At 49.4% G+C, this 23,176-nt stretch overlaps 12 protein-coding genes across 12 annotated transcripts; 3 read left to right on the forward strand and 9 right to left on the reverse strand.

The window, feature by feature from the left end:
* Positions 1 to 229: 229 nt before the first annotated feature.
* EI90DRAFT_3038238 (uncharacterized protein) lies at positions 230 to 1,479 on the reverse strand. The gene is made up of 2 exons (XM_039058844.1): positions 1,412 to 1,479; positions 230 to 1,335 (listed from the first exon to the last, which is right to left on the reverse strand). The coding sequence occupies exon 2, from the start codon at positions 1,249 to 1,251 to the stop codon at positions 439 to 441; it is 813 nt and encodes a 270-aa protein (XP_038921485.1). The 5' UTR covers positions 1,252 to 1,335; positions 1,412 to 1,479; the 3' UTR covers positions 230 to 438.
* A 218-nt stretch (positions 1,480 to 1,697) lies between these two features.
* On the forward strand, positions 1,698 to 2,347 carry EI90DRAFT_3038239 (uncharacterized protein). Its single transcript, XM_039058845.1, has one exon. It carries the CDS (start codon positions 1,743 to 1,745, stop codon positions 2,112 to 2,114), a length of 372 nt encoding a protein of 123 aa, XP_038921486.1. The 5' UTR covers positions 1,698 to 1,742; the 3' UTR covers positions 2,115 to 2,347.
* Positions 2,348 to 3,423: 1,076 nt separating this feature from the next.
* EI90DRAFT_3038247 (uncharacterized protein) lies at positions 3,424 to 4,955 on the reverse strand. The gene is given in 9 exon segments (XM_039058846.1): positions 3,424 to 3,508; positions 3,566 to 3,614; positions 3,671 to 3,744; positions 3,807 to 3,907; positions 3,964 to 4,078; positions 4,183 to 4,335; positions 4,390 to 4,754; positions 4,807 to 4,909; positions 4,920 to 4,955. 4 exon segments carry the CDS (start codon positions 4,471 to 4,473, stop codon positions 3,888 to 3,890), a joined length of 372 nt encoding a protein of 123 aa, XP_038921487.1. The 5' UTR covers positions 4,474 to 4,754; positions 4,807 to 4,909; positions 4,920 to 4,955; the 3' UTR covers positions 3,424 to 3,508; positions 3,566 to 3,614; positions 3,671 to 3,744; positions 3,807 to 3,887.
* Positions 4,842 to 6,344, reverse strand: EI90DRAFT_2990513 (uncharacterized protein). The gene is made up of 3 exons (XM_039056098.1): positions 6,253 to 6,344; positions 6,057 to 6,199; positions 4,842 to 5,986 (listed from the first exon to the last, which is right to left on the reverse strand). The coding sequence occupies exon 3, from the start codon at positions 5,867 to 5,869 to the stop codon at positions 5,024 to 5,026; it is 846 nt and encodes a 281-aa protein (XP_038921488.1). The 5' UTR covers positions 5,870 to 5,986; positions 6,057 to 6,199; positions 6,253 to 6,344; the 3' UTR covers positions 4,842 to 5,023.
* A 263-nt stretch (positions 6,345 to 6,607) lies between these two features.
* Positions 6,608 to 7,638, reverse strand: EI90DRAFT_3038249 (uncharacterized protein; the record flags this gene model as incomplete). The annotated part of the gene is made up of 1 exon (XM_039058847.1): positions 6,608 to 7,638. A coding segment is annotated over exon 1 (707 nt), but the record flags the coding sequence as incomplete, so codon positions are not given.
* Positions 7,639 to 8,998: 1,360 nt separating this feature from the next.
* EI90DRAFT_3144116 (uncharacterized protein) lies at positions 8,999 to 10,612 on the reverse strand (the record flags this gene model as incomplete). The annotated part of the gene is made up of 9 exons (XM_039065097.1): positions 8,999 to 9,186; positions 9,249 to 9,290; positions 9,346 to 9,462; positions 9,516 to 9,693; positions 9,747 to 9,889; positions 9,945 to 10,243; positions 10,299 to 10,365; positions 10,421 to 10,523; positions 10,583 to 10,612. The coding sequence occupies 9 exons, from the start codon at positions 10,610 to 10,612 to the stop codon at positions 8,999 to 9,001; spliced, it is 1,167 nt and encodes a 388-aa protein (XP_038921490.1).
* Positions 10,613 to 10,905: 293 nt separating this feature from the next.
* EI90DRAFT_2849793 (autophagy protein 12) lies at positions 10,906 to 11,350 on the forward strand (the record flags this gene model as incomplete). Its single annotated transcript, XM_039053740.1, has 4 exons — positions 10,906 to 10,954; positions 11,009 to 11,145; positions 11,199 to 11,261; positions 11,315 to 11,350. Coding segments are annotated over 4 exons (285 nt in total), but the record flags the coding sequence as incomplete, so codon positions are not given.
* A 795-nt stretch (positions 11,351 to 12,145) lies between these two features.
* EI90DRAFT_2907795 (acetyl-coenzyme A transporter 1-domain-containing protein) lies at positions 12,146 to 14,433 on the reverse strand (the record flags this gene model as incomplete). The annotated part of the gene is made up of 13 exons (XM_039054299.1): positions 12,146 to 12,186; positions 12,242 to 12,419; positions 12,473 to 12,528; positions 12,586 to 12,643; positions 12,697 to 12,772; positions 12,827 to 13,169; positions 13,224 to 13,308; positions 13,364 to 13,484; positions 13,534 to 13,660; positions 13,710 to 13,724; positions 13,778 to 14,004; positions 14,066 to 14,165; positions 14,223 to 14,433. 13 exons carry the CDS (start codon positions 14,431 to 14,433, stop codon positions 12,146 to 12,148), a joined length of 1,638 nt encoding a protein of 545 aa, XP_038921492.1.
* An 814-nt stretch (positions 14,434 to 15,247) lies between these two features.
* On the reverse strand, positions 15,248 to 15,948 carry EI90DRAFT_3117677 (uncharacterized protein; the record flags this gene model as incomplete). The annotated part of the gene is made up of 2 exons (XM_039063013.1): positions 15,248 to 15,337; positions 15,400 to 15,948. The coding sequence occupies 2 exons, from the start codon at positions 15,946 to 15,948 to the stop codon at positions 15,248 to 15,250; spliced, it is 639 nt and encodes a 212-aa protein (XP_038921493.1).
* Positions 15,949 to 16,829: 881 nt separating this feature from the next.
* EI90DRAFT_2299914 (uncharacterized protein) lies at positions 16,830 to 18,436 on the forward strand. Its single transcript, XM_039052849.1, has 8 exons — positions 16,830 to 17,082; positions 17,136 to 17,299; positions 17,351 to 17,379; positions 17,432 to 17,606; positions 17,659 to 17,735; positions 17,790 to 17,816; positions 17,876 to 18,114; positions 18,169 to 18,436. The coding sequence occupies exons 1-8, from the start codon at positions 16,948 to 16,950 to the stop codon at positions 18,244 to 18,246; spliced, it is 924 nt and encodes a 307-aa protein (XP_038921494.1). The 5' UTR covers positions 16,830 to 16,947; the 3' UTR covers positions 18,247 to 18,436.
* On the reverse strand, positions 18,278 to 18,885 carry EI90DRAFT_3038269 (uncharacterized protein). Its single transcript, XM_039058848.1, has 4 exons — positions 18,863 to 18,885; positions 18,677 to 18,795; positions 18,450 to 18,553; positions 18,278 to 18,391 (listed from the first exon to the last, which is right to left on the reverse strand). Exons 3-4 carry the CDS (start codon positions 18,550 to 18,552, stop codon positions 18,318 to 18,320), a joined length of 177 nt encoding a protein of 58 aa, XP_038921495.1. The 5' UTR covers position 18,553; positions 18,677 to 18,795; positions 18,863 to 18,885; the 3' UTR covers positions 18,278 to 18,317.
* Positions 18,886 to 19,442: 557 nt separating this feature from the next.
* On the reverse strand, positions 19,443 to 20,108 carry EI90DRAFT_3038272 (uncharacterized protein). Its single transcript, XM_039058849.1, has one exon. It carries the CDS (start codon positions 20,072 to 20,074, stop codon positions 19,667 to 19,669), a length of 408 nt encoding a protein of 135 aa, XP_038921496.1. The 5' UTR covers positions 20,075 to 20,108; the 3' UTR covers positions 19,443 to 19,666.
* Between the last annotated feature and the right edge of the window lie 3,068 nt (positions 20,109 to 23,176).

Consider the following 23,176-nt stretch of genomic DNA (forward strand, 5'->3'; position numbering starts at 1 on the left):
TGGCTGGAGTACTGTGGCACATGCGCAACCGTGATTGTTGTCTCGCGCCCAGCTCGAACTGTGTTTTCTGCATGCGGTGAGGGTGACGGCTTCGTCCTAAACTGGACTCGGTCTGTATACTGCTTGAATTCGCATGAGGGTGTTTTTCCCAATTCCACAAATTTCTGGCCTGCTTCCATGAGTCAATTCAGGGGTGTTGTGACACCCTCCTCCTTTAGCAGCAGCTGCCCCAACACTTGTAGAACGGAATGTTTTACGTACAAGGCGTGTCGTGGTTCTGATATATAGAATCCCGGGACAATCATTCTTGTACATTTGACCCACTTTCGCTGCGTACTGATACGGATATGGCATACAGTTGAAACCTCCGTCATCCAACCGAGCAAGTATCCAAGACTGATCTCAGCTCACTGCACCATATGAGAGGCGATCGATCTACTACGACTCTGCTGATAGTCCCACTGAGGACAACACGTTTTTAACCTTCAATTGCATTTCCTCCTGATCGGTTTCATTAGGGGGGATACGGTTCTTCCACTTCATGCACGGGCTCTGCGATATGACTCGCTCATAGCACCGCCGTAGTATCACCAAGGAAGTGCATGCTGGGTCAAATGGGTTTAATCCGTGAGTCAACGAGGCATAGATGTCTGCAAAGTTCGCGCAGGTCTGACACACGCAGCCTCGTTTCAGGGCATTCATTAATCCAGATCTCGCCTCTTCAATGACACGTTCCTTCCTGTTGATCAGGGATGCGTAGTTTTCTACGGAAATCGCGTTTAGATGATTCGGCCAGGGATCGAAGCAGTCCTTCGTATTCGCCCTAATGAATCGAATCTCTGCATCTTTGGAGAACTGGCGGAGGTTTAGCTGCACAGCGATCGCCCATGCTTCCAACGGGTTCTCAAGCGTCGCTAAGATAGACTGAAACCATTGACGCATTACTGATGAGACTTTGAGCATCTGCAACTTTTCAGCCGCGCGGTAAACACTGATTGCCACCTCGAGGTCGACATCCTCAGCTTGAATCGGATAGACAATCTTGAGCAGAGCATCCAGAGTCTTTGCATCCTCCCTCATCGTAATAGATTGTAATGCACCTCGGGATTCCCCTCGAGGTAACTTGAACATGTCACTGAAGAATGGAGATGCAAGAGAGAGGATGAGTTTATGGACTCGAAACTCAGAGCCGTCGGAGGAAATCAGGGTCACGTCGCCATCGAGAAAGGAAACCTTCGTAGAACCTTCCATCAGACAATGACCGCGCGGATGCGATTGCTTCACACAGGGTCAAAAAGGCTGTACCAACTTGACCACTTGATGTGGTGGCGTTGACTGGTATGGTCGTTGTTCGTGGTTGGTGTGATAAGCTCGGGTGACAGCGAAACAGAATGCACTGTTAATGACTGACCTATGGTTGGGTCTTCAAAGGGGTGATGGAGTCACTGTTGGTTAAGTGCCGCAGATATTAGAATCTAGAGTTATATCAGTGCTATAGATATATATGTTCTCAACAAGATCTCTCCGCTCAAGAGGGAGAAAGAAGTTGGACAGCGGCCAACTTGAAGCAGGTTAGCAAGACATCAAATGTACAGGGGCAAATGCATGTGCACGGTTGCGTGCAAGTAGTGCAGTTGTTGTTGTTTAATGTCTTCATTTCACGTGACTAATCATGGGGCTTAGACTGCATCGTCTCGCCGGGTTGGAACTTACAAGTTGCAACCATGTGACATGAGCCGCACATGTCCCAGGCCGGACCTTCCCTCTATTACGTTCTCCTGCACAACATTCCCCTGGTTCTTTCCCCATTGCTCGTGATATTCAGCACTCTAGACTTCCTTACGTCCTCGAGCAAACCTCCTCTGGGTTCTCTTGCTCATGTGTTTATCAGCTACAGGCCAAACTCAGCCTCAGAGTCAGCCGCCGGGCCGTTTCAGGACGTAGGCAGATGCTCCGGCGTGGACGCGCAGCACGGATCACCACTGCCGAATTACGTACTGAACCTCCCGTTGCCCGCCATTCGCACACGGACATTAGTAGCCAGGTTATCTAACTTGACAAATCTTCCTTCAGCCGGAAGAAGCGAATTTAGAGACTTAGCCCCTGCACTGTGATCATTGACCAAACGCAACTTGGAGGAACCCCGCTTCGGGACCGTGGATATCGGTTGTCCCAGGTAAGAGGGTACTTCCATGTCTCGCTGGCGGCGGAGGAAAGCAATAGATTCATCAACCAGGTCCGGTAACCCAGTCGGCCGGGTTAGAATTCCTTTCGGCTGCAGATTTGGATCTTCGGTATCGGCGAAAGGCCAGAAACCAAACCTGACTTCCTGACACATTGGTTCTACTAACGCGCGGTTCGGATGATCTGCTAGCAAGGCCTCGAACCTGTCAACATTTATTGGGGTGACGATTTTAAACAAGTGAGGGTGCTTAGCAATAGTGTCTGTGATATCTTGGTATTTGCAGTCCCCAGCTAGAACGCGCGGGACAGGCAGGGCGCTCTCAGTGTAAGTAGCTGAAGGGGGACGCCCGCAATCGCTGCGTCCAAAAAGGAATCTCAAGTGCCTTGGTCGCTTCCCGGCATTGGCGAGCATCACTCTTGTCCCATCAGGCAGATCTCTTTTGCGCCGGTTCTCTGGGACACTGGAAACAGGGTCGCCATTGCAAAGTTTGCAGCTGTGTTTGAAGCGGCATTGTTCGGAGCATCCCTTCCTGGAATTGAACTCGCCACAGACCCACCAATTCTTCTTCCCTGCTTGCCCTTCGACCCGGTCCTTTCTGTGTTGCTGTCGCCGAGGTTGCGGCCGGCACCTCCATTGAGATGCTTAAAAGCGACGTCGCCTGAGAGGCGGGTGTCCGCGAGGGTGAGGTACGAACGCTCTTATACGGGCTTTCGAACTGCGGAGTCGTAACAGAAGGCGCGATAATGGTCGGCGCAGGCGCAGAATTTGTCGAGCATATGTCCATAGTAGTGTTCGAACTCCGCACGCCGGTGGGGGTAGGCCCAGATGACTGCGCACTTGTATTTCTCAAAACCACCCTGAGTCCTAATTTTTGATCTCCCTTTAGCTGTTGGTTGGTTAAGGGTAAGCTCGGCCCAGGTCGATGGACTCGTGATAACTCGCGTTGTGGTCTCCGACAATGGTGGCAAAGCCGATGTGTCTGTCGCAAAGAAGGTCGCGCCACTGGTTCTGTGGAAAGGCTGGTGCTCCCCCCCGAGCAAGAAGGCTAGAAGGCTGCGGACCGCGGCCTTGGTTGGTAGATACTTCGTAGTTCGTCCAAGTTGACTTGGTTTCCGCTCGGGGCCCCGAGGTACTGCTCGAGGTCAGCAAGCGTACCTGTGCTTGTCTGTTGGGTTGCTGAGCTGTTGACATGTTCGGACAACATATATGACTTATGATATCCGTAGGATCAGTATAAGAGACCAAGCTTGGGTAGAGGGACAAGCAGCGCAGGAGGGGGTCACGGCACTTGCCTTAGCAGGAACCCCTTGAGTCGTATCCGGCGTTGGTTATCCAAAGCATTCCTAATCTACATTCGACAAAATCTCATTTTAATCTAAGGTTCTATAACTGGTACATCTGCCTTTGATGCTGCCCATGTCCAGAGCACGTAAGTACTCGCGACCCTTCTGTTACCCAGTTGGCAGTATACATTGGGTGCTGTAGAACCGTTCAGTCCGGCGAGTAAACATAATGGTCCTTATACATTTGAACCATCCTCACTGCGTGTAATGCCCAAGGTAACCAGTGTCGTCCAATTAATCGGGTATCTCAACTCATTGCACCATATGGGAAGTCACAGATCTATTCTGGCTCTGCTGATGACCGGTCCAAGAATAACAAAACATTTTCAAGCTCCGACTGCAGTACCTGCCGATTGGATTCAGTGGGGGGCTCTCCCACCTGCACAAGTGACGTTGTGATATGTCTTGCTGGAAGCATTGTGTTGAAGTATGAACAGGAACATAGAAGTGCGATTAGGTTGACGTTGCGAGCCAAAAAGTAATAGACGTGTGTGAAGGACGCACAGCAACGTACGTAGACAAGGACCACATGGACAGAGGGGCCTGTGGCCTGTCTTGAGCGTCAGGCCACCCACTGTTAACTTGATTGAGTCTCGCCTCTTCAATCCTATACTCCTTTTTGTTGATCAGCAATGCGTACTTTTCTACAGGAACCACGTTCAGATGTTGATGGAAGCAATCCGTCGCTAACGTCAAGGCCGGGCCAGCTTCAATCGAGTACACAATCTTGAGCAAGCCATCCAGAGTCCTTGCATTTTCTGTCATCGTAACAGATTGTAATGCACTTTGGGAGTCCGCTTGAGGTAACTTGAACATGTCACGGAAGAATGGGGATGCGAGAGAGAGGATGAGTTTATGGACCTGAAACTCGAGGCCGTCGGAGGAAACCAGGATCACGTCGCCATCAGGGAAGGAAAAGACATTATCCTTCGAAGGATCTTCCATCGTACAGTCGAATGAGCGGTCCGTCGGAACACGGGACTATACGAATCGCAGAGGGAAATGACGACGCAGATGTTGCTCCCTTACTTCACAGTGGGTCAAAAGAGGCTGCACCAACTTGTCCACTCGCACTCGGTCCGGGTGGCGCTGACTAGCACCGTCGTTGTGTGCCGCTGAATCCACTATGACTGACTGACCTCGTGGGGAGGGCCGATCGATCGCACTGCACCTCCTGGATTCACCATCACTTAATGTCTGTGCGCACCTGTTGGAAATTATAGCTCGTAAGCCCATAGACTGTTCCATGTCCCAGTTCAATGAAAACTTCAGATACAGATACAGTGCGTCTCCCAAGCTCGAAAAACCGACTACTACACCATACGCATATGCCAAACAGCTGAGCTGCTAGCAGGCTATATTCAGGGTCTGTTCAATTAACTATGGTTGCGATAAGATAATATGACATCCAGCACTATCACTATATATACTGGCACGGATGTGGCGTACAGTTAAACTCTTGTCGTCCACATAAGCGGGTATCCAGACCGATCCGCTAGGTCACCAACGACAACGCCTCTCTAAGCTTCGATTGCATTGCCTCCCGATCGGATTCATCAGGAGGTGCACCCGCCTTCCACCTCTGGCATGAGCGATTCTCCAACAGCGCTCGCCCAAAGCATTCTCGAAGTATAGTCATGGAAGTGCATGCAGGATCAAATGGGTTTAAGTTGCTGGTCAAAAAGACATAGGCCTCTGCAAAGGTTCCGCAAGTCCGACACCGAGGGTCTAAGCAAGCAGGCCTGCCGATGGAGCCTTGATACCCGTAGATCAAGGTTTCTACCAACTTGGATCTCGCCTCTTTAATGATAACCTCCTTTTCGTTGATCAGTGCCGCATAGCGTTCCACAGGAACCACGTTCAGATGCTTCGGCCGGGGATTGAAGCAGTCCCTCGTATTCGCTTTAATGAACCGAATTCTGGCATCCTTGGAGAGCTGGCGGGAGTTCAACTGTACAGCGATCGCCCATGCTTCCAAGGGGTTCTTAAGCGTTTCTAGGATAGGTTGCAACCGATAGTGCATCATTGATGAGACTTTGGAGAACTGCAACTTTTCAGCCGCACGGCAAGCACTAATTGCCACCTCGGGGCTAACATCCTCAGCTTCAGTCGGGTACACAATCTTGAGCAATGCTTCCAGAGTCCCTGCATCCTCCGTCATGGTGACAGATTGTAATGGCTTCGGGGATTCCACTTGAGGTAACTTGAACATGTCACGGAAAAATGGGGATGCGAGAGAGAGGATGAGTTTATGGACTTGAAACTCGAGGCCGTCGGAGGAAACCAGGATCACGTCGCCATCGGGAAAGGAAAAGGCAGTATTCTTCGAATGACCATCCATCACCAGAACGCGGAGCTGATTGAATCACGGAGGAAAATGTGACGCGGAGGCGAATTGTCGTTGTTTCACAGGGTCAAAAACGCTGCACCAGTTGTCCGCTCGACCCGGTGGTGTGAACTAGTAGCATGATCGTCGTTTGCGTGATAAGCCAGGGACGGCGAAATAGAATGCAGTATTGACGACTGACCTCTGGTCGGGTTCGGAGTTGTTGGCTCACAATTTATGGCTATGTAAGTGCCACGAAGGTGCAAGTGATGTAGTTGCACTCTGATTGCTCAGTTGCAAGCAGTCACGATGAATCGCACTTGGAATTGCAACTCAATCTAGCCTCTGAGTGGCTGTGAGATGTCAATTGGTGAGATGTAAATCAAGACACTGCGTACCTGCTTCAAGCTTCAAGGCCATTCCAAGTCCGGGGCATCCACGGCGAGTAACAGAGTCCGTACGATGGTGTGAACTTTCGAGATCACACGTGTATGGCATCTGCCGTCCGAGTTCATTTGTTGTTATTTCTTGCAATTGCAGGGCTACCCAATGGACTCCTCCCATGCGTCCTTCTAACCAGCGGGGCAACTCCAGCGGCAATCTCAACACTGAGCCATGGCCCATGCTTTTAATCTCCCAATTTTAACTTCAACTCTAGAAGAGCTTGGATGATTTTAGCTCCTGAGTGACGTTAACACACTGCAAGCTTGACATACGTCATCCTCTTCTTACTTCGTTTTGGGGCGGGCGGATTCTCGAAATATTTGCGACATGGAATCAGTTATCCCGATTTGACTCACTGATATCCTGTATAACCCAATTTCATGACAACTCCAGACGCAACGCTTCTCCTAAGATGAAAGAAACCGACCATCACGCGCTAACCAACTGCAAATATATACATCCAAGGCGACGACTTTTATGCATGTATTTGAGCCACTACTGCATCACTAAAACAGACAACCTCCTGTCTCGGGTGTCTCAGTTCATCGCATGCGCCATACGAGAGGTTACAGATCTATTTAGGCTCTGCTGACAACAACACCTTCGTAAGCACCAATTCCAGCATCTCCTGATCAGATTGATTAGGAGGCCGTGCCCACCTGCGGCACGAGTGATGTGCTGTGGCTTGCTGGAAGCATTTTTGGAGTGTGGATGTAGAAGTGCACCTAGGATTGAATGGGTTAAACTTGGCGGTCATAGAGACAAAGATGTGTGCGAAGGAGTTGCAGAGCGGACAAGGATCACATTGACAGGGGGGCCTGTGGCTTGTCTCGAACGTCAGAGCACGCTTTAATTTGCGTCTTGCCTGTTCAATGATATACTCCTTCTTGTCGATCAGCAACGCGAATTTCTCTACGGGAACCATGTTCAGATGTTTCGGCAAGGGATGGAAGCACTTCCTCGTATACATGCTGATGAACCGAAGCTCTGCGTCTCTGGAAGCCTGGGGAAAGTTCAGCTGTACAGCAATCGCCCATGCCTCTAACGGGTTCTCAACCGTCTTTAGGATAGATTGTAACTGATTATGGATTGTTGATGAAACTTTGTGAAACTGGAACTTTTCGGCAGCACGATAAGCATTCATTGCCAGCTCAAGGTCGATTTCCTTCGGGCCAGCTTCGATCGGGTACACAATCTTGAGCAAGAGTTCCAGAGTCCTTGCATCTTCCGTCATCGTAACAGATGGTAATTCACTTTGGGAGTCCGCTTGAGGCAATTTGAACATGTCACTGAAGAATGAAGATGCGAGAGAGAGGATGATTTTGTGGACTCGGAACTCAGTGCCGTCGGAGGAAATCAGGATCAGATCGCCATCGGGGAAGGAGAGGGCGTTATCTTTCGAGGACTCTCCCATCAGAAAATCGGATAAGCAGTCCGCCGAAACACGGAGTTCTTTAGATTACGGAGGGAAATGACGACGCGAATGCGAATCGCAGCGTCAAAATTCGCTGTGACAATGGTGCTAGCTAGCATAATCATCGTTGTTGGCATGATAAGCCAGGGATGGCGAAACAGAATGTACTATTGACGACTGACCTCCAGTCCGGTTTGGAGTCGTTGGCTCACAAATGGCTAAGTGCCGCGAATGGTACAGGTTATGTGGTTGCACTTGGGTTGGTCAGTTGACACTGACCAATTGCGATCGATTGCAGTCACGATCGATCGCACCGCCTCCTTCCAAATTAGCTAGCCCGGAAGGGTGCACGTACTATTGTCTACGCGGTCAGGTTTTCTGACGCTTGCTATTGGAATGATTCAACCTACCCCTGTTGTTCTGCCGCATTGCGATCTATGGTTAAACTAAGCTCAAACTGCATGCATCGCCCATTGTTCCTGTGAGGATCAAAACTGTGAGTCGAGAAGACGCACAGTGACAAGGCAGCTAAAGCGTTGCAGGGTTCCAGATGAGACAGGCTATCATTCCCTGCGACCTGCAGTATTCTGGATCTTGCTTTTTTCAATGGGGACGTTCTTCTCGTTAGGTGGCTTCATATACTGGCCCATCGGAACCGTGTCCAGGTATTTCGGTCAATGGGGTGTTGGCCTTGACGGAGCCACAATTTGCAAATATTGAGGACTGTGCACTACCAACCGGCTTTGGCGTGGACCGCGATCAATAAATCCCGATCGATGTCTACACCATCCTCAACGGGGCGTACAGTTTTGAGCAAGGTTTCGAGTCCCCTTCCGATCCGATGGTCCGGATGGTGTTCGTGGGCCGTTCCTGCCGCAGTTTGAGCCATCAGAGGGCAGAGGAATTACATCCCCGTCGGGAACAATAATGGATGAAGATCTGTCACAGGGTCGTCCATCTTTGCAAGCAACGGTCAGTTTGGCTCGGTATCAACCACACCAAAATCTGCGAGACCGCGTGATTCTCGCTAGGAATCTGCTCCGAATATATTTGTCTATTTGTCTTGTGTTCCTTCCTGGTCGGGCAATGCCGCCATTCCTTTCCCCAACTTTGACTACCCATGAAGGAATGAACGCATAGATTATGCATGATGAATGAATGAATATGCGGATAGTCGGTTCCTCTAATCAATGTGTGCAAATAACATCGTTTGTTTATTTACACATCATGTGCAATTCCTTCATTGTTGCTGTGAGGAGCCGGGAGAGGCCACTTCTCTTCTATGTTCAAGCGATGCCTCTCCAATACCGTGTCTTGACGAATGGCATTAGTGTCACCGTCGCAGGTCGGGGTTTCCCCCTGACGAGCACCTGGACCTGAGAGTCCTTTTTATGCAAATTGTCTTTTGTCTGGATGTAACCCATTGCAATGTTCTTGCCCGTGGTTGGCGAGGGTATACCTGAGGTAACAAAGCCTAGACAGACATACGTCTCTTGAGTCCGGAGATTGTGAAACCGCCACAAAAATATTACGAACCAATCTCTGTCCCCGTTTCAGGATGAAGGATCTTGACACCCTCTGTGAAATAACGGTATGAAACACCGTTCTTTTTGAAATACTTCTCACAACCTACCTCGAGCTGGTGCCTGTTCGACAATTAGTCCAATTCTCTTGCGAGAAATTCCGTTATTGAGATGGTCAGCCACTTTCTCGTATCCGATGAAACCCCCAGATTTGCGTCGTTCCTTAGCTTAGGAGAAGAATGAGGAATCCGTATCTGAGGACACTTGGGTTTGCACTTACCAACCACCCAATTAAGATTGCCCTCAATGGGTGATGTACTTTCGTCCAAATCGTGTCCGTACAAACACATTCCCGCTTCCAGGCGCAAACTATCCCGTGCCGCGAGACCAGCAAGCTGCACTGGATCGGATGAAATCAATTCAGTAATTGCCACAGTATGCTCGCCAGGTATACTGATCTAGCCCCGCGTCGAGTGAGTACAAGAATGGGGACACAATTAGGTATGTTTACCTCGAAACCGTCTTCTCCAGTGTATCCTCCACGCGCAACATGACACTCGACGCCAGCAATCTTCATGTATGCAGACTTGCCAAAGACAAGGGATGGGAGATTATAATCCGTGAGCTTCTGGAGATGCTCGGCGGCCTTAGGACCTACCGCAAACGAACGTAAGGGCCAAGCTTTTAACCGGAAACATACACGACACACCCTGTAAAGCAACAAGGCCCTGGTCGCTAAGCACCTTAAATGTAACGGGCGCATGATTCGCATGGGTCTTGTTCCATTCAGCGATTCTCCCTTGAATCCAGTTAATATCCTTGTCGCGGCAGGCCGCATTCGTCACGACATAATAACGATCCGATGCATGTTTGCAAATAATAGTGTCGTCAATTATGCCCCCTTTCTCATTAAGAAAAACAGAAAGAGTAGAGCTGAAAGGCTCAAGATTCGAAAGTCCTGAAGGAGTTAGCCACTCCATAAATTCGGTGGCGGTAGGACCCTCGACGCTGGAGGAAGGGGATCTATGAGTGAGGTGGTGCTCATTTAGACCAGTTTCCTCACAAGCTCTGCACCATATGTCCCACGTCAAATAGTCCTACGCTATTCCTCACATGGTTGTGTGACGCAACTGAGTGTTCAGCTGTGTCAGGGCTCCCCTCCGAAACCAGGCCATAGAAACAAACCTTGTCCCACTTTACCATACAATAACGGCATGGAGTAGCCTCCGAATGGAACCATCTGAGCCCCTTTCTCGATATGGAGGTCATATAGCCCAGTTCTTGCTAACTGTTGACCGATGAATAATTTAGGCCGCAGGCACCCACAAAATCAAACGATGCCCAGACCTGAGGTGTTTCAGGAGAGCCTGTCACCATGGAGCGAAAAATGCTCAAAGACGTATGACCCAAGGGACGGAATGGCTTGAGTGCTGGGGCAATAAGCCGTCCTCTTGCCCATAACACATAACGTTGCATTGAGAAATGAGACGCAATCGTTTCCAAGCGCCGTCCCGGAAGCAAAATTGACGCCCAAATCGTCAGGGGCTCGTCTTTGGATCAGGATCTATTTACGTCTGGCATTGTAGGCGTCTTCAGTGAATCCTCGATTGGTGTGCCATTGAAGAATGGCGGACTTCCCGATATCCCCCTCACGGCTGCTTCCTGCTGGGCCAGCCCTCGAAGCTCTAGAGGCATACAAACGACGCGATGGGTCCAAAGGTAGGCCCCATTACAACGTAATTGGCTGCCAGGTTAAGGATCGCTCCTTCCTAGTCATCGTTCGCTTCCGCGCAGTTGGTAATGCGCCGATCATGAAGCAGAATTACTACAAGATCACAGCGTCGAATCGCTTCCAGGCTGTCATTCAATTCTTACGGAAAGAACTGGGATGGAAGCCCACTGACCCTTTGGTGAAGCCAAAAAAATCGGCCTTAGAGTGCTCGCTAACAATGTCTGGTCCCAGTTCACCTATATCAATATGGCGTTCTCTCCAGCCCCAGATGATACTGTCAGCAATCTATTCAAGGTATATCCTTTTATGGTTTACATTCACCCTGTCTCATTCTTTCTGTCTGGAAGTGTTTCGCGACTGAAGGGCACCTAATAGTAAACTATAGGTACGCACGGAGTCTCCTTCAATTTTGTGCCTGTCACCTCAGACCCTTCCCATTTTGCAGCACCAATGCAGCTTGGGGGTAAAACGTTCGCCTGAGTTGTGAGCTTAGTTTCTAGGTTATGGACATGTTGTATGCTAGCTATTGGGGTTCAACAGCCCCAGCTTGGAGTTCTCTTGGCTCCAAGCGTGACAATGTAACGCCGAAGATCTTAGGTGGTCGCATGACCTCCCACGCTGCCGCCTGCTGCCTGACATCAACGTCTATGTTTGGCGGTCACGCCTGTATAGGAGCGTCTGGATGACCATTTCAAACCCCCTGACTTCTCTTTTCATTCTAACATTCTGAAGGGGCTGCGAACCACCTGCATGTCCAACCGATAGCACTAATTGATTTGAGTCCTAAGAACAAAGACAATCGAGCCTGCTTCAAGTCATGGTCATTGTCACAGGCAGGATGGGGGTTGGTACTGTTCTCCCTGATCTCCAGCTGTGATGCCGTAGAGGTTCTGAGACGTCGGGGAATGTTATTATGCTGAATTCCTGGGTCTCCGCATGTGCCTGGAGAGGGCCAAACAGAGCTTGTTTAAATGGGGTATACACGATACACTTCGCATCCTATTTCGACTTCCAGTCTGCAGGGCCAGGTTATGCAGATGGTGAGGTCATGGACGAACGCCATTTGCCAGAATGGCATTACAGATCACCACGCCCTCACTAAGCAAGTCCCTTAGCCCGATCGGACGTATCAGAAAATTATAGATGATGGTATCTGCAGAATTATTACGCGGAATCTTTCACTTGCTCATGTTGACTCTCCATGAGGATAATGGCAAAGCTGTCAGAGTCCAGATCAGTAACTTGAAGTCATATATTGCGCGAAACATACGTACCCTGTAGCTGCTTGGCCTTCGGCCATATGTACCCAACGAGGAGAATAGCTCCCAGCGCTACGCATATCAACGATACGGTATAGTAGCCATCAAATTCGGTTACACATTCGCCGCCGAGCCCCTTGCAACGTTCTCTTCCGGATTCAGAACTACATTCTTGAGCTGGATGGAAGCAAGACTCGTCAACGACCTGCTCAAAGGTGGACTGAGATCTAACTCGCCTTGTATGACAATCTCGCGCGTTGATTCGTTTACATGGCACATAGCAGAACTGAAGACATCCACTCCTGGATTTTACATATATAAGCCAACCGAGCGATAGAGCCTGTCAGAGTCGCACATACCTGTAAGGACGAACCAGCGTGGCCAAGTACCCCCAAGGTTGGAGATTGTATTGAGCAACTACATCATGAGTCAGAAAAGTCATGGCGGGGCCACAGAAAGTCCCCACTCACAGTCATGTACGTCCCCCCAACCACGGGGTCAGATATGTGAGTATGAAAAGCGGACACTCCAACAAATTGGAAGGTGCTGAATGGTGAGATCAGTCATCCTGGATCGTATGGTGGGCAGAAGAGAACGTACGACGCAAAGGAGGTTAGAACTTTGACCACAATTATCAACAGCAAAAGCCATCTGGATTTCGCGTCCTCGGCATTGAACCCTTTTACAAGGCCAACGCTCGCGAGGGCGAAGGCTAATCGGACGACGTAACCTTGCAACCAAGGACGCAGCTTATGATCACCGGTGCTCCATCGAGCTGCGACCCATCCTCCCACTAGCTGCAGTGGGAAGTCAATGAGAGCCACAAGCGCAAGATCTTCACGAGTCAGTAAACCTTTTTCCATAAGTTTAAGGTCTGTCGCAGCATCATTTGCTTGGAAACCGATTTTTGCAACAAGGTGAATGATAACAAGGGTTTGTATCTCTGAAAAGGACTAGATGTAAGTGCACATCACACAGTGTAGTTCGTTGTCTCTACGTTTGAGCTGGCATATCTTCCACATGGTACGGTAGACTCCTCGGACAGATATGTCTGTGTCTTCTTCCTCTGCACTCACAGGGTCCTATGGAACGGAGGAATTGGAGAAGAGACAACGGTCGCGGAGCCGACGAACTGACCTCTCTCTTGAAAAAGAATAGCCAAAGTGTGACGACAAAGCAAAAATATCCCCAAAATTTAAGATATCCTCCAAGATTTAAGAAAGGTTCAGCCGAGGGAACCGCACGGAAATATTTATTGCTGCACAGATAATTAGGAATGAGGAGCAGAAGAATAAGAAGTGGCTTACGCGAATTCGGGGCTGTTGAGTGCGAGGAAGACAGTGAACGAAAGAAAATAACCAGAGTTAAGTCCGACAGTCTGAGCAGTAGATGCGTATGATAAGTTCTTCCCCGACAATAATGTCAGAGCCCATCCTAGCTGGAATGAGGGAGTGGTTTTTCTGACTAGCTTGAACTTCCTTACCGTCAACGGCTATATCTGTGCTCAGGAGTTAGTATAGCTATTATACGAAACATCGAATCAGCCTGCACCTTGAGTTGCGGCAAAGAACACAAGTGTCACGAAGACAAAGGTCAACTTTGATATATCGTGCTCTGCGGATTTCAACAACTCTTCGGAGTTCCTCCCCATCCATATCATGAGAGACCCTAAGATGGCTTGAATCGGAACAATCCAAGACTTCCGTCGCCCAATTTGTGGATGGTACACCGAGTCAATGATGGGGCTCCAGAAGAGCTTTAAAGAGTATGGGTATGTGCTGAAGTGTATGAAGGTATGTGAAAAAGCGTTCCACTTTGGTTCTTATCATTTCGTCATACCTCAAAGAGAACGTCCCAATTTGGGTGTATGAGAGCCTTGACTTGAGGAGAAATGGAATAGAACCGAAAGCCAAGCCAATAGGTATCCCTTGAATAAAATCTTTTGGGAAGATGTAGCCCACAGTAACGTCGAGGTGGTAGTATACACTGTACTTACAAAGTACAATGAGCAGGGCAATAGCATTCCGATCCCGGTTTGTCAGCAGAGAAGGTGCGGATTGAGCATGGGCAGTTGTTAAAGGCGATATTTTTTCGTCCAGATGTTTCTGGTACCCGTTCCCATCGGAAGCGTGTGTTCTACGAGCTGTAGGCAGAGTCGTTTGCTCTAAAGCGGATCCTTTGCCAGAAGCGCCAGAAAATGCTTGCATATTGTCACCTCGAGATGTATATCCGTTCTGAAGGAGCGTCCCACTTTTCTTCTTTATAGGCTTCAAGATCCCTGGCATCTAGGTTATTTCAGACACGCTCGAGCCTATTTCGTGAATAGTGCAATGACAGTCAGAGGGAATCCTCAATATTAATATCTGCGTCAGACACCACGTGTACCATATGTGGGTTCAATTCAACGGATCCAAACGCGTCCAGTTGGCTCGTCACCTGAGTCCTCGCCACGCCTTCCCTGCCACGTAATTGTTCGCACTTCAGAAGTCAGTTTCCTGCGGATTTGTAGTACCCGTATGCCGATTCCAGTTTTGCCACGGCAATCACCGATCGCGTGGACGAGAATGCATAAAAGGCATATTATGTCTAATCGTCAGCAGTTATCCGATTTCGGATGACGTCTATTTGAGATACTGTACTGGCACGACCAACAACCGGTCACGCGTCACGCGAGGACCTTGGATTGAATTGAAAATCAACACGATTGAATTGATTAGCAGCCTCCGGCAACTCCCGGAGGCCGTGGGAACCGGTTGTTGGTCGTGCCAGTACAGTACATCGCTTGCATTATGTATATATCGTCATGTATATACATAGACAATAAAAATTGCAGGACCGGTTTGACGGAGTTTGGCTCGAATATAAGTAAGCCTTGCTTGTCCAACTGCTGCGCACGTATTTCTAAGTGGATCAGTTTTCCACCACGCATCGGCACCCAAAAGTGGGCGCGGCAGCACTTGCCGTACAATCGCAGGAGTGGAATCATTTCGAGGCAAATCTCGACACTGCTGTACAAGTAACCTAATACATCCACATCCTCCCAACTACAATACTGGTGATAGGCGTTGGAGCCACGGACAGATCAAGAGACGAAAGAATATTACAACGTTTCTTGGAGGACATGAGGGAACGTTAGAACAACCAAGTGTAGAGACGTACCACAAATTGTGGACTATTTGCTTGATCTCCTCCACAATCGTCACGAACTTATTATGACCCTCCTCCTCCATGATATTCGTGTCCCATCTCTCAACGGGAGCAGTGTCCACGATGACAGTGGCAGAGTCAGCTATGGCAACGGGTTCAACGGTTCTACCAGCCCTGTCGTACGTGTAGTAGGAAAGTTGTCTTCCTATAGCGCTAACTCCGTACAACTTGGGTATTTGGACGAGGTGCGCGAGTTGTGCGAACCGGGATCGAACCTGATTTTCGGCGTCCTTGCGAGCGGATATGGCAGCAAGATGAGTGGGAGGCTTAATTTCGATGAAAAATATGGGGCTGTCCAGATTCAGCGGCTCAACGACATAAGTGATCGCAAAATTGCTGGCGCCGATACCGCCCACCTGAGCCCCTGACGTCGCATACTGAGGTGTGATCGTGAACTGGGTGGAAGGGAAACATTCGTTGAGAATGGCATTATAGAGTCCATAGAATTTGTTCTCGATAGTCTCCGTGTCTGGTAGACGAGAGGATTTCGCGACAATATGTGCTGGCCAGGGCATGATTGGGGTTGGAGCTGATGATGAGACAATAGGACAATACAATTCAGCACAGCGGGGGCACTCACGTGTGCTATGACGTCTCATTCTATGACCCAGGCAAAGTCAAGAACTTTTCAATAAAGTCATCGAGTGTTCATCCAGTCTTTTCTGGGTAGAGAGGTGCTCAGAATAAATGCACAGAAATAAAGAAACATCGGGAATGAGTCCAAGTTTACTAAAATTCAAGTCGTAATGAGCTTTCAATCATCAGACGGCGAGTGGGTACGTAAGTACGCTAGAAACCGGATTCGCAAAGAAATATCGGGTTGGGTAAGGTAAGTCTCGGTTTACAACGTCGGCGTCCCAATAATCTCCCAGAAACCCTCGTTGCTAAGTTCGGGATAGCCAATTTTAGAACTGGAATGACTCCAGGTGCAGGCCAGCACTTGGATGGTGACAACATCCGGTTCGTTGGTGAATAATAAACAGTATGAACGCAAAAGTGTTGATCGAGATACCATCGATGGGTTTGATTGAGGCTAGAAAGTCGTTTCGTCAAGCCAACAAGGCAAGGACTCGATGGATAAATTGTCCTGATTATTATATAAACACCCCAGAGTGCCAACGCGGATCAGGGAAGTTCCCAATACCGGCACGCCAGGGATCTCATAATAAGGGGATAAGCCTTCCATTCTACCACCACGCGGCCGAACGTTGCATTGGCGCCCGGCGCCCACTGAAATTTGAATCTGAGGCAATAGTCCTCAAAGCAACCCCAAACTAGAGGCTTTCTCTACCAGTGGCTCCGCCGGGGACTCTAAAGACCGGCACTGCGCCAGCCTGATGAATTTGATCGATGTGCCGTGAGACGGTGGAAGGCGCAAAAAAAAAAAACAGGAACATCTGCAGATCAAGGCTCCGGATGCAAAGCAATGCCGTGGTGGACTTTCGAATCGCCACCAACGCCTCTCAGCGCCATCCCTTGAGTGATCCACACCCCACAGTTACATATCTATTAAAATGGTTCGTCTTTCCTGTGAGCATGGTGACTTCGAAGCTTGGGTGGAAAGTGGCGGCCATCAACTGGATGAATACGGCGCCGAACAACCCACACCAAATTCTCAAACTTGTCACATACCATCTGAAACCGGGAAGGTATAGATCCCGATGCGCTTTTTGTAAGGGGAAATGCTAATTAACCGATGTAGCCGTTTGCGGTCTGCTTTACGGCGTCTTGGATGGCAGGATACACCCTCTCAGTCTCGCTCTATGCCGATGGAGTGTATGTAGGGGGTCGCGTAGTGAGACCAACAACCCTTGGCCAAGTGACCCGCATAGACTCTGCTATGGACAGTCCTTTAACGGAAAGACCGTGAGGCACACGTCTTCCGTCACCCCACACGATTCTTACCAACACTTCTAGGTGCATTTTTGCGAGCTTACGCCTCACTGGTAACCACATCCCCGGGCTTATATCAATCAAAAGCTGATTATACATCCCTAGATGACGATACCGCTATTCGGGGAGGCCCGTCGCTTGAGGAAATGGGCACACTGAGGATCACTATCCAGCCAGTGGTAGAGACTGGACGTTCGCAGTTCTCTGGATCAACTCGAAGCCTTCCTGGGGATAACCCAATCAACGAGAGAAGCAAGAAAGCTGGGTCTCATGCCGTCAAGTGCGTCTACCTTTGCCTTTCTCCTGCACATGCCAACAGCTGAGGCACACAGGCTCGGAGAAGCCCGACTAATCCGCAACCCCCGATCCCTTATAACCACAGTTCCCGTTATGGGTACCGTACCTCACGGCAAGTCATCACTCATTTTTGTAGTTCTTGCAAAAATCCAACTGTAACCCTTAGAAATTATTTTCAAATATGCCCCTATTGGTGTGGTCTCAATCTTCTCTTCACGGGTGTTTTACACTTGACAAAATTCTATGTATCAGATTTCCTGCAAGCCCAAGAAATTGCCCCTCGTCATGTGTCGGTCACTTCTGGACAGCATTCAACGGACCAGGTCAAGGGCGAGCCCAGTAGTTCACTTGGCAAAAGCGGCCCTTCCACGGTCAAAGTGAAAAACGAGTCTAAGAAGCGCGTAAAAGAGGAGGATCCTATCGTAATCTCGTCTGACGACGATAGTCCGGCTCTAACCACTGAAGAACAGGACCAGTTAGCTCGTATCAAGGTAAACTCGTTTGTCGTTTAATTATGACTTAATTCTAACATCCATTATACTAAGGCCAAGGCGAGAGGAGCACGGTCCTCCAAGAAGCCAAAACTCGAAAACTCGAGTCAAGTCGTCGTCCTCAGTGACTAGTCGGAATACTTCTAGCAGGCTGACACGCAAGCTCGATTCTTGTTGGCCTCTGGGAGGAACCGTCCACGTATTTATCCATCATATCGTCGTGATCTCGTTATGGGTTCCGGAAGTGTAAAACCGGCGTATTGTTGTATTATAAACTCTAGGATTTATAGGATCCGTTCAGCTTTTTGCTCCATGACGCCTTTAATCGTACGCACGACGATCAGACGTGGATCTCATGCCCGTAGGCCGGAGGCGTGTACGGTCATAACTTGACGTACTCCACACGGCTCTGTCGACGTCGTGGATGACGTGATCCATCCTGCAGATCGATCATAAGCATCGCACCCGTGACAATCAAAATCCACGACACCCGCGGAAAGAGTTTTTGACAGATGAAAGCGGTGGTCCGAGGAACAGCCGATTGCATAACGTTCGACCATACCTTTCATTGCGCGAGTCAAGGCTTCGGCGATCCCAGTTTTGCAAGGGATGCTGCAAAGATCAGCTCAACTCCAGCGTGGCCAGAATGGTTGTATTTGCACTGCTTCGATATAATTGCGCCTGAGCGTGCTCGATGTCCATTTTTGCGAATTTACGTCCCACTGGTATCAAAGGGGGGGAGGCTCACCTCAATAACTTTGCACTCACTTGCCTCAAGTCAAATGACGATACATATAGTGATCTCGCTGATTTCCCACATAGATTGGAGGGGCACAATCGATTAGCGGCCGAGCCGCAAGCTGGTTTTTGTGGTTGTTCACAGGCAACTTCTAATGTGATTCTAGTATCTGGTAGTGATACAGAATTCAAGGTATCCTCATGAAAGGCGGCGGAATTCCAAAAGCGGATAAATTATCGCCCAAAAAAGAAAACGCACAAGTGATGTAGAGTGGACAGCAATGCATAGTCAGTGAAACGCCTACATTGGGGCACCACGCCGAATGAAGCGGAGTTCAGTTTCTTCAGATGAGGGGAAGGAGGCGGGATGAAATAGCGAGTGTACATATATGCTCATCCAGGTTGCGATACAGAGGTCACGTAGCACCGAACCCCTCACATTCACCATTCAAAATATGATGTATCAAACAGGGTTGTATATTGGTGATCGTTAAACATTGGACAGGAATCCCGTGGAAATCGGCAAGGTGAGGTCTAACGCTGAAGATGTAGACGTCAAAAAAGAGAGAGGCCAATGCCCTCGATCATGAAAATGAGAAACACGCCCACTCAGCCGGTGAAATTGTGGGGGTAAATTCTAAAAATGAAAGCTACATGGCGTTAGCTCAGACTTGATTGTAAATACCCATGCAGTGTCAGTTAGTAATACAGTATCCAAGGAATGGAGGAAAGATGAAGCTCTCACCTTGGACTCGAATAAAAGCTCCGAGGGAGACGGTTCCAAAAATTCAGTCTCCTCATATCCAGCCATTGCTCAGTGGCAAGGTTGTCGTACAAAAGAGGTCAAGTTGAAACAAATGATCAAAGCTCCAGTCGAACCCTCAAAGCTCCCATCATTCATCAAGGCCCCTGCCCACCCGAGTGCACGAGCTACTGACTCGCTTGTTTCGCATGGACACCTACCATACTGTTCCGCCATTCGAACGGGTACGGTGCAAGGGCATGGTTTCATCTTGTGATGCACAATTTTGCACACGTGTGCGCGAATTGAGATTCTAGCGAGGGATAGTAGTGAGTCAATGCGAACACCTTCAGAAAGCACTCGGACAACACCAGTGCATCTTCCGATAGAGAGGTCGCGATCAGCTGGTGCCCAGGCTACAGTGGCATCAGAGGAAACGAACGCGCGGACGAACGTAAAAGGCGCACACAGACGTAGCATGCTCGAGATCTGGAGGGACCGATGAACAATCTCACCAAAAAAAAAACCGCACAGCTTAGGCTTCCACACAGTAAACCGCATCCCACCCGGTCACACTTAAGCCCACCACAAGGTAAGGTTCAAGTCGCTAGGATCGCAAAACCTTCAGCAAAGTATTCCAAGTTCCGCAACCGGCCACGGCCACATCGGCGGGTACCATCACCGTCACACAGGAGACAAGTGTGCCTGCGGGACTTGAGACCCGAACAAGAGAACATATCGTCCGAGGCTCAAGAAATACAAGGAAGCCAACGAGCATTCTGGGACTAGCGAAATTCCTCAAGAAATCCCGTTGCGACCGACCCCAGAAGCAGACCGGACTCCAAATCCACCACGCATTCAAGGACGAAGAGCAACTAGGAGAGAAGGGAGGAACTGAGTGGGACGAGACAGACACGTGTCAGAGCAGTAGTAGACAGTGACCTCACACAAACCCCAATATTCCACCTGACATTTACCCAACCCGAGGATCCCCTCCTGACTACACAAACCAGAAAACCCATCATGTACTGACGAACCCCCCTCAATGTACGCTACGGTGTAAAAGAGCTAGGATAGCAATAAGAGAGAGTTCAACGACAACACTCATAGAAAGCGCTGTGATTGGTGCGCGCCAATGTAGTATTGCAGCGATCCCTCTCCCTGAGAGATACCCGCAGCCCGCAGCCGTGCACTCATGACCAACCGAAGATGGGAGTGATTGGTGTTGGGAATCCGGGGGGGTGGGGAATTCATCTGACGTGAAGGGTCACTTCCTGGGCCGATGGGAGCAGCCGGCCCAAAAAAAACACCTTGACAGTCGCAACACCGGAATATATATGTACACCATTTGGCGATGACCACCTATCAACACTCACAGCGAAAAAGTTCTCATGCAAGTAGCCAGGCCAGCCGCTCCACGCATCTGGCGCGCTGGCTGTTCGTATGTACATAGTTGAAAACTCTTGCTTTTTTTTTTTTTTTTTCGGACCTCTTGCGCAAAACGGCTTGAGCCCAGGGCATGTTTACGTCAACGTCAGGGCGAGAAGTGAGGCAGGTATTGTTTCGAGGTTGTGCCTAGTTTGCGGATGTGGGTACAGGGGGGAAATCCTCTTTTCTCACCGCTTCAGCTCGACATCATGTCTTGGCTGTTCTGCGTGGGAGAGTGAATTGGCTTCATCATTATGTAAGCACTAAGTGTTCTCCCATATCAACTTGGAGTTGGGCCATCGTAGCTGCTGCTGCCGGTGAGCACATTGTTGGACTCACCGGTCTATAGTGGAGTGTTTGCTAGCTAGTGAGTGAGTGAGTGAAGTTTCACCCCCCTGAGCTCGATCGATCCAACGCTCTATTTTCCCCATCGCAATCGATCAAGCCATCCTTGTCCTGGCGACTCGAACATAACAAGTCGTTTCACTCTAGGATGGCGGCGGCTGCTCTGCTAAAATGGCTCTCAGGCTTGTTTATAGGCGGACTCGTTCGATGTAATTGGGGGGAGTTGTGAACTACACAGTACTACTAGCTATGAACGGGGAAATTACAGTATTTACCGAGGCTATTAGTGTGTAGTCACACCTCCACCGCGCCGAGTAGTGCGGTCCCCCAATCGGCGACAGGGTCCTCCCATGAACATTGCGGATGGGTATGCCACTCAAACAAGGGAAACATCAGCTGGAGGGCTCCAGTGTATGATCGAAGGGGGAAAACTCACTTGAGAGTCGTCTAAAACGAGTCGAGGGAATGCAGGTCAATCATCTGACAAACTTCAATAATGCTACGAGAACTCTCCGCGTACCAGACGACTCTTCGGATGTCCCCTCGCTCTCAACCTCATTAAGCGGCCCGTCCTCCAAACCACAGCGCTCTTCGAGAAACAGGCATCAGATCAGAAAGCAATCCATGGATGAAGCTGTTGGCTGAACGTACTGGGTGTGGCCGGGCCTATTACCTCACCGACTTTGCGGGCCATCAAGGCCTTAAAATCGTCGAGGTGGATAATATCTATATCCTTGGACCACTCCCAGTCCTCCTCCGTCATCTCGTACTGCATGGATTGCAGTAACGTCGGCAGCTCCTCAATCGGCAGGTAGTGGTCGGGAAGCTCGGAGGTTTTACATTCATCAAACCAGGCAATGTAGTCTGTGCGACAATCAGAAAAAGCTTGGGAAAATGCTAGATTTGAATGGGGGGGGGGGAAGGTTTATCCACGGAAAGCGGGAGTTTAGAAGGACATGAAGCATACATTCTTCTTGATCTACGTTTGGAGGGGGGGGGACGTGAAAAGCCTCAAGTTAGTTTTCTTCTGACTCCCAGGAATCGCCGGCCATAGGAGAGGCTTACAAGAGGACTATGAAGGGAGGGATCAAGAGGGACAATCGATCGGTGATCGGTGCAGCAGGTGAAGCGAACGTACCAGTTTGTTTTCTGACATTGTGTGACGCTGGGAGAGACAGAGGTGAAAACGACCTGCATCTTCGTCCTATATACCAGCAGGCACCTATTGTCTGAAGACTTGGTTTCGCTATGCATGAGGTTGACCAACTGAGCTCTGAGAGGCGTTCACGGGAATTCGGAATGAGACTTGTTGCATTTCATGTATTGAAAAAATCAGTTTCTTTGTTCAAAGTGGTCGACAAAAACGCCAGTGGCGCCCATACGCGCCAATACAATCCGGTGATATCGGAAAAATAAGGACTCGGGTAGGAGCTTTGGCAATATACACGAGGATGAATATTAACAAAGCGCATATGAACAGAACGCCCCCCTCCCTATGCCGAAAACTCACCATAATGCATGCCGAAGGGTGTTGTTCCCTATGCTGCAGGGTCACGGGAGGACCAATTTCATTGTTATTGTACTAACCTCGAAGCGGCAGGTTAAGGGGGTTGATTACAGTGTCATCGCTTTGTACCACGGACCGGAGAAACTGTCAGTCCCGGGAGCAGAATAAGTGGCGAGTTCTATTTCATCACCGTGAAACAACGTCAAGTTGAAGGAACACTTTGCATTGGTGAATCAGCCTGAGTGGCGCAACGACTATCGTTAGCCTCACCAGTCAGATCTTTGAGAACTCACTTTATCCTC

Source organism: Cantharellus anzutake (assembly GCF_015039405.1).
Source record: "Cantharellus anzutake strain C23 chromosome Unknown EI90scaffold_6, whole genome shotgun sequence".
In the NCBI taxonomy this organism is placed as follows: Eukaryota; Fungi; Basidiomycota; class Agaricomycetes; order Cantharellales; family Hydnaceae; genus Cantharellus; species Cantharellus anzutake.

Coding starts and splice junctions, on each gene's coding strand:
- EI90DRAFT_3038269 (XM_039058848.1), bottom strand. CDS start 18,552: ATGGATCACGTCATCCACGACGTCGACAGAGCCGTGTGGAGTACGTCA. Junction 18,392..18,449: donor GAGATCCACGTCTGATCGTC/GTGCGTACGATT, acceptor TATAAATCCTAG/AGTTTATAATACAACAATAC.
- EI90DRAFT_2299914 (XM_039052849.1), top strand. CDS start 16,948: ATGGTTCGTCTTTCCTGTGAGCATGGTGACTTCGAAGCTTGGGTGGAA. Junction 17,300..17,350: donor AGTCCTTTAACGGAAAGACC/GTGAGGCACACG, acceptor CAACACTTCTAG/GTGCATTTTTGCGAGCTTAC. Junction 17,817..17,875: donor TTTCAAATATGCCCCTATTG/GTGTGGTCTCAA, acceptor TCTATGTATCAG/ATTTCCTGCAAGCCCAAGAA.
- EI90DRAFT_3038239 (XM_039058845.1), top strand. CDS start 1,743: ATGTCCCAGGCCGGACCTTCCCTCTATTACGTTCTCCTGCACAACATT.
- EI90DRAFT_3038247 (XM_039058846.1), bottom strand. CDS start 4,473: ATGGAAGATCCTTCGAAGGATAATGTCTTTTCCTTCCCTGATGGCGAC. Junction 4,336..4,389: donor CCGACGGCCTCGAGTTTCAG/GTCCATAAACTC, acceptor GACATGTTCAAG/TTACCTCAAGCGGACTCCCA. Junction 3,908..3,963: donor AATCGCACTTCTATGTTCCT/GTTCATACTTCA, acceptor TCACTTGTGCAG/GTGGGAGAGCCCCCCACTGA.
- EI90DRAFT_3038272 (XM_039058849.1), bottom strand. CDS start 20,074: ATGCTACGTCTGTGTGCGCCTTTTACGTTCGTCCGCGCGTTCGTTTCC.
- EI90DRAFT_2990513 (XM_039056098.1), bottom strand. CDS start 5,869: ATGGATGGTCATTCGAAGAATACTGCCTTTTCCTTTCCCGATGGCGAC.
- EI90DRAFT_3038238 (XM_039058844.1), bottom strand. CDS start 1,251: ATGGAAGGTTCTACGAAGGTTTCCTTTCTCGATGGCGACGTGACCCTG.